The 7,720-nt window shown below is 39.8% G+C and overlaps 1 protein-coding gene across 1 annotated transcript; it reads right to left on the bottom strand.

Annotated features, from left to right (window-relative positions):
• Positions 1-237: 237 nt before the first annotated feature.
• Positions 238-1,128, bottom strand: LOC147619606 (pathogenesis-related protein PR-1-like). The gene has a single exon (XM_086773588.1). The coding sequence runs from the start codon at positions 827-829 to the stop codon at positions 317-319; it is 513 nt and encodes a 170-aa protein (XP_086629714.1). The 5' UTR covers positions 830-1,128; the 3' UTR covers positions 238-316.
• Positions 1,129-7,720: the final 6,592 nt, after the last annotated feature.

The following is a 7,720-nucleotide window of genomic DNA, read 5'->3' as shown; positions in this document are numbered from 1 at the left end:
CACACATAACGTCCATTGAAGACACTTTTACACTATTGAAGGAGCTAGAAGCGTATCTAGCAAGTAGTAGCACACACAGAGTCAAGAGAGGGGGCTAAAATGAATCAAAAGAAGGGACTTTAGGACTTAGTAACAACATAGGAAAACTAAAGGATGCACATAAAAATTAAAGCTAACACAAGACTTTAAGACTTGAGTAACAACATAGGAAAACTAAAGGATGCACATAAAAATTAAAGCTAACACAAGTAATTAGAAGGTTCAAATCCATTGGTGTAGAAGCATTATGATGGGGGATCAATTATGGAATCAATAATCAGTAAGGGCGCTGGCCGATGTAGTTACCGGGAGGGAAGTAGTTGCACGTCATGAAGATCTTGCCGTCGCCGCAGGTCACCCGGGCGCAGCCGACGTAGCGCGAGCTCTTCCACACGATCTGCGTGTAGTGGCCACATGCGTCGTAGTATTCGCACGTGTTGGCGCGATAGTTGTACCAGCGCTTCTCGTTGGCCCAGTCGCTCACAGCGTCAAGTGGAGACCAGTTTCTGCCGCTGCCCCAGAAGATGTTCTCGCCATACGGCCCCCCCGAGTGGTGCAGCTGACAGTCGCCAAATGCCGCGTTCTGATTCGCCCACCACTGCGCATACGACGCCAACTGCGAATTCCACTGCAGCGGCGGCACCCCCACCTCCGCCCTCGCCTGGTTCTGCAAGGCTATGAACGCGTGTGGCAAATCCGCACTCTCATCGTCGTTGTACCCCCCATAGCCGGCAGCCTCGGAGACGAGGGTAATCAGTGCGAGAAATAATGCACGCTTGCTCATTGCCATCGCAGCGCAACCCAATGCAAAGCGTTGGAAGACAATGTGGGTTCAAATGAGGAGGAGCTCCACAGCTACTTACGATCTAGGGCTGAGCGAAGGCTACACCGGAGCTCGCTGGGGCAGATCCACAATGCTCAATGCTACGAGGCAATGTGCAGAAGAGAGCTCTCCACAATTGGGTGCGGTCACGACCATCTTATTCATGAAACGGCCAGCGGGAAGAGAGGTAAGGGACGAGGGGCGGTAAAATTCGGAGCCGAACGCTGAAGAGCAGGAGCAGCGACCCGGGCGCTTTCGGCGCACAGGGTCACCACCTAGTAAAAAGTAATACCACTGACCAGCTATGGAGTAGTTGGAGCACGAAGTTATGGAGGAGCAGGAGTGGGTAGGTGCGCTCAGTAAAGGAACCCAAGCCCAGAGCACACACTGCTTGTGCAATGTGCGGCCCTAGGAAACCGAGCCTCTCTCTCTCTCTCGTAACCCTTATTGTAACTCTCAATAGTCAAGTCCTGTTCATACCTTCAACCAACCGTCCCCACCTTTTAGTGCTAGCACCCCCTGTTCACATGCTTATAAGCCGTGGATGCTGGTGGCATTTTTGACTTTGTGAGCCCATGACAATATATATATATATATATATGCTTACATCCTTCTCCCACTGCACACTTAACTCTCTTCCCACAAGATGTCACTTAGGAGGCGGAGGCCACGGTGGCAAACGAATTAGGTGGGCGCGAGGCAGTGTGTAAGGCACGCATGCATGGCGGGGTATTTGATTGGCCCAACGCCACGCATTTAGGTGGACGCAAGGCGGTGTGTAAAGGCCTTTAATTGTGCCATAGTGTTTCCCAAGTGTGCCAAAATGGGCATTGGTGGGCAACCCTGCTCATCACAAGTGTCTTCCACTTTCTAGGAGATTCATGAGAATGTGCTGATGTTTCCAAACTGTGCCAAAATGGGCATAGTTGGAAAATCGCTCACAAACTCTGCCTACACCTATTTAATAAACTCGTGAGAATGTGTATCTTTTTGCTACATTAAATGCCAAAAATATAATGTGACCTAGTTTACTGGGCTATCAAAAAATGGCCTTACAACACCTTCCCGCATGCATAGTTAGCTTGACCATTTGCATTAAATGCAACTTGGCCACCACTTCACCCTTATTATAACTCTCAATGGTAAAGTCGACCCCTTAACTACTCATACATGCAACCAACCATCCCCACCATTTAGTGCACCCCATGTTCATGCTTATAAGCCATCGATGGTGGTGGCATTTGACTTTGTGAGCCCATGACATGTAAGATTCCTCCTCATCCTCTCAAGATGTCTAGTATCTTCCCTTGTAATCAAATCTCTCTTCAGATATATAAAAGATCTTGTTTCTACCTATTTTGGCTTAAAGAGAGAAAATATTCTAGAGAGAGGTTATTCAGATTTTAGATATTTTTGGATGGAAAAATATCTCTTTTTATTAAAATAAATTCCCCCGAAACAGAAGTTCAAAAAGATTTTTAGAAGGTGCATTAGAAATCAATTATAATCTGTTCAAAAGACCTTATCTTAGGGGTCTAGATTTTTGAAAAATTTTAAATTAAGGTTCTGAGGGGCCAATGAGATTCATCCAAATGTAGGGAGGAGATAAATAGAAGAAATAAAGAAAATCCCCCCAAAAATGAGTAAAATACTCACATAAGATGAAGAGTGGACTAAGGACCAAAGGAAATACTAAAAAAATAAATTTTTGACACCTCAGAGTGGGGATTCCCCTCATGAAGGAGGCGCCTATTTTACATGTGTGGTGGAGTTTTAAATTCTCAAATATTGAGATATTTCATCTCTCCTCTCTCCTAATTCAAGTCTAGTTCCAAAAAGTAAGCTAAACTGACCCAAAAATGGTCAAAAATTGACCAAACTGATCTGGAAAATTCTAGAATCAGTTTGCTTGGTTAGAAGCTCACTTTTTCCTATAAATAGAAGCCTCCCCTTTTGTTGAAGCTTAATAGTGTTTTATGCACTGTTACTCTACTCCTCCCTAGAGCCAAAAACTGTGAATTTCTTAATAATTCATTAGTTTTTGAACATTCCCTCTTCTAAAGAATTGGTGGCCACTCTTGTTGCAAACAAGAGTAGATCCCTCAAACCATCAAGCCAAAGAAAAGCTCCCAGAAATTCATGTAAGTTAGAAATCCTACTTTTTCTTTATTCTTTTAATGGTTTTCTAATTTTTGTTATCTTTAAAATGATAAAATGATGCTATGCCTTGTTGGAAAGGCCTTCCTCCTCTCTTCTTCTTAAATTCAACCTTTCTTTATCCTAGATAAGTAATCAAATAAGCTCCCAGAAATTCATGTAAGTTAGAAATCCTACTTTTTCTTTATTCTTTTAATGGTTTTCTAATTTTTGTTATCTTTAAAATGATAAAATGATGCTATGCCTTGTTGGAAAGGCCTTCCTCCTCTCTTCTTCTTAAATTCAACCTTTCTTTATCCTAGATAAGTAATCAAATTGTTAGAATTAAACTTTTCATATTATTTCTCTTTTAAAAGTGAAATTTGATTAGTTTAGAATGCTTTAAACCATTTGGGGATAATTTTTAAGTGACTTAAGGATGGGAAAAATTAAAAAATGGTCAGCCATACAAAGGAGTTTATGGCAATTTTTTTTTAAAATTTTGTGAAATAAGTTTTATCTTTTATTATTCAAAAAGAGTAATCCCCACCGTTTGTGTATTCTAAAAGTGTTATTTTCATTCTAGGCATAGAAAAATGCATAGTAGAAATATTTTTATTATAAAAGTGTTATTTCCATTAAAATTAAACTCTATGCATAGAAAGATGCATATTGGTTATTTTTTTATTATAAAAGAGTGATTTTCGTTAGATTTAAATTCTATGAATAGAAAGATGCATATTGGATATTTTTTTATTATAAAAGTATTACTTTCATCAATATTGATTTTTATGCATGAAAGATTTTTTTTAATTATAAAAGTGTTACTTTCATCAATATTGATTTTTATGCATGAAAGAATTTTTTTAATTATAAAAGTGTTACTTTCATCAATATTGATTTTTATGCATAAATAGATGCATAAAAGATTTTTTTATTATAAAAGTGTTACTTTGATCAATATTGATTTTTATGCATAAATAGATGCATAAAATAATTTTTATTATTATAAAAGTGTTACTTTCATCAAAATGGATTTTTATGCATAAAAGATTTTTTTAATTATAAAAGTGTTAGTTTCATCAAAATTGATTTTTATGCATAAATAGATGCATAAAAGGATTTTCTTTTATATAAAAGTGTTATTTCCATAGAAGTTGGATTTTATGCATAAATAGATGCATACAGAATTTTTTTATATCAAAATGAGAGTTCTCTTTAATCATTGTTTAAATCCCATGAATATTGGTAAATGAATAAGTAAATACTCTGTGAAGGAAAATTCTACTGTTTCATATTCTCTAGGATAGTAATGAAAAAATTCATCAAGTCAAAATTTTAGATAAATGATTAATTTATTTCTCATAGGAATATGTGTTTAGTTTTGAATTCAGTCAAGCAAAATACTCAATGAATGAAATTCAGTAAAGTAGTAATTGAAATATTACCCTTCAAGAAAGATAGTTCAGGGAGAAACTTTCCAGACTCGAACCCTGAATCAGACTATGACCACGACTTAATCTCCTTCGTCAGTTTCAAGAAAAGACGATGTGACCAGTTCAGGAAAATTCAATCAAATCACCCACCGAATCTGAAATTAAATTGAGATCTTTGATTTTGATATGAGGATCAAGATTACAGAATTCGAGGAATTCTGCTTGGGAATCCAGACCTGTGATCTAGAAGTCTTGGGATACGGAATTAAGATATACTCATTGTATTCAAAAGAAAATCAAAACTGAAAACTTGCATAGAAACCCTGTTTTCTTAAAGGACTGTCTTACGCCAGAATGCTGGAGGGAGCATTTGGTATATGTGTTTTTCTAAGGGAAGTTTGGTTGCAACAGCTGGCGCGGGGAGTGTTGAAAGGATGGCTCACACGGCAAAAACCTACCCAGGTCTTGACCAGCCTGGGTATGGAAAAAAATGGTGTGCTTCCGACCAAGCGGTCCCTGAGTGAAGTGCCAGGACACCTAAGGAGGACCCTGGAGGGTTCTGACCAGGCGATGCACAGGCTCGCGGTGCTTAGGACACCCATGCGTATGTCGTGGAAGATATATATATATATATATATATGATGATGAGAAAATTATTGTAATCTATTACTGGATCTTCTTGCTGACCTGCTGGTCTCAACGGAGAGTCTAGAGTGATACTGTTTTGTGAGAAACAAGGATTGAATGGAAATTTTGAGTTATGACATCTGTAACCAATAATTGTTTGTCAATGGATTGTTTTATAAATTAAAGTTTAAAGAGGAGTGTGTGCGTAGCTGTATTCTAAAGCAAAAGTTAAGAAAGGCATTCAATTATAGGTGGGTGGGTACTTGTCTGGTTCTACCAATTCCAGTGGTTGGGCAGTGGCTAATAACCCATGGGGGGCCGGATGGGGTTAGGCTGGAATCAGTAGAGTTTTAATAATAAAATTGATCAATAGGAATACGCTTAGAACTCGAATAGTTAAATAATAACCTGAAGACTTCTCAAATGAATAGATCAACGGGCTGTGCCTGATTCAATTAGGAAAAAAGCGTTGATTCTTTCAAGTTAAGTATGTAATAGTTTCCCTTCTATCTGGTTTATTCAGATGAAGGTTAGTTCAGTATCTTGACCTCGTTAGAAAAATTCGTTAAGAAATTCAAAATGGTGAGAATCGTCCCCGTTTTTCGGGCATGGGAAAATTTCCCGGTTTCGGTTTTCGGAATGATCACCAGCTTAGTCTCGTGCCCGGACATTCGAGGGCGAGGCCCCGAGTGGGAAACCCTGCCCCGTGTAAGAGGGAGCTACTTCCGCCTGCCCCAGCAATCAGGAATCCGGTACGCGGAGGGGGCAGTGGGATCCCACAGTTGGTATCAGAGCACTGTTGTAAATTTACGTAACAGCAACAGAAATTGCTTAAAATTTTAAAGTAAATTTGGAAAATAATGTTTTCACTTGTTAATATTATGTTGAATGAACTTCAAAAATTGAAACTCATAGATGAATTGGAAATTTATAGATGGATACCCTGAATCTATCTGGCATTCTCTCCCAGAGTCAGGATATGATAGCCTTTGCATTCGAGCACCTCATCAACTCTGCTACTACGACCCGAGTAAGCAGAGTGAGACTCGCACGTCATTTTGAGAGTCTTTACATTCATGATCCTCTTGAGCGACGTCGGTATATGTGGTTCTGTGGAGGACGATGTATTAATGTCAGTACCAGTTAGCGTTAGGAGGCTCAGCCAAAATATTTCCTTAGCCATGATTCTGATAAGGCTAGGGCTTGTTTAGCATGTGCAACTCTTTGATCATTCACCCAAGAACTTCAAAATTTCATGCCAAATTTTTACGCTTCTTAGCCGCTTTATCCCTAGAAGTAGAATTACTGTACCTCTTTCTATAATGAATCGTGTGTACCATGGCATGTCTCCTTCGCAGTTTCGCTTCTTTATGCGTATAGGATTGAGGCAGTGATTTTGGGAGCCGTGATGCTCTATGTATATATCGAAAACTTTTGATAATAAACGATGTTTTGCAAAAAAAATCCAAATTATTTTCATGATTGTGAATATGGTTAGTAAAATTATCACAGTAAATCTTGTTTCATGATGTATGATGAAATAATTATCTATTTAAAGAATAAATCACAAAAATTAAATAATCATAAATCTGTTGTCAAAGTTAAGTTGACGAAAATCTCGTTTTGTCAGAGTCATGAGGTGCGCGGCCCGTGCAAGGCAACTGGATCCTCTAATCAATGACGAAGAGTTAGATCCGGATGTTCGAAAAGCCCTGCACAGATCCCAAAACTTGGTCCCTTCAAGGGTGAAGGGGAGCAGTTAGGTGAAGTAGTGGAAAAGTGGATTGAGGCAATGGAGAAATACTTTGATGTAACTATAATGAGAGAAGCAAGATGGCTCTCACTAGGTTAAAGATTGTGGAAACGGCCAGGGTCGCTTGGAGGAATCACTGCGAGACTAACCGTCTCGGGCTGGAATACCCAGACCTGGACCGATCTTAAAGCTTACCTCAGAAAGAGGTTTTGTCCTCCGGGCTTCCTTGAAACTAAAATGAATGAGTTCTTGGAACTAAAGCAGGATAGCCGGACAATTGAAGAGTACCATCAAGCTTTTGCCCTTCTCCTCAAATATTCCAGCAATTGGATGAAGAGCAGCTGATGGCCAAATTCATTTGAGGAATGAACGAACCATTGGACACCTTAGTAAAGAATACCAAACCTGTCTCAATGGCCGAAGCAGTAAGAATGGCAAAAGACTTTGCCAAAACCTTTGTTGTTAAGGTCCCGCCAAAGCACCCTTTAACTTTAAAAGATTCCAAACCCCGGGAAGTACTTCAAATTTTCTTCCCCCAAAGAGGCAGCAAGGCCCAATTCAGAATCAGGATGTGGGAAGATTCCGAAGTAAAGGAAGACCCTTCCCCTAGAACACTTTCTCAGGAGTCCCACCTATTTCAAGGATTCAGAGGGATGAGCTCAGAAGTGAGAACCGGTGTTTTGAATGTCAGGGTTTTGGTCACCAGCTGAAAGACTGCCCGACTCTTGCCATGTCAAGGGGACAGGGAAGTCAAGGACCGAGAGTGCAGAGACCAGCCCCTTCCTATCAATCAAATCAGGGTGGTCCATCTCGTCAAAATCAAGGCAATCCCAGGAGAACTCCAGCTCAACCATCTGCCTCTATCCAGAGTAGCCTCAAAACTCCTTCCCAAAACTGGGGCAACCA

Source organism: Cibotium barometz, chromosome 33 (genome assembly GCF_041138505.1).
Source record: "Cibotium barometz isolate CiBa-2024 chromosome 33, ASM4113850v1, whole genome shotgun sequence".
In the NCBI taxonomy this organism is placed as follows: Eukaryota; Viridiplantae; Streptophyta; class Polypodiopsida; order Cyatheales; family Cibotiaceae; genus Cibotium; species Cibotium barometz.
The sequence above is the reverse complement of the archived record's forward strand: the minus strand, read 5'-3'. Positions and strand labels throughout refer to the sequence as shown.

What these genes read in the sequence shown, in the direction of transcription:
- LOC147619606 (XM_086773588.1), bottom strand. Translation starts at nt 829, where the DNA reads ATGGCAATGAGCAAGCGTGCATTATTTCTCGCACTGATTACCCTCGTC.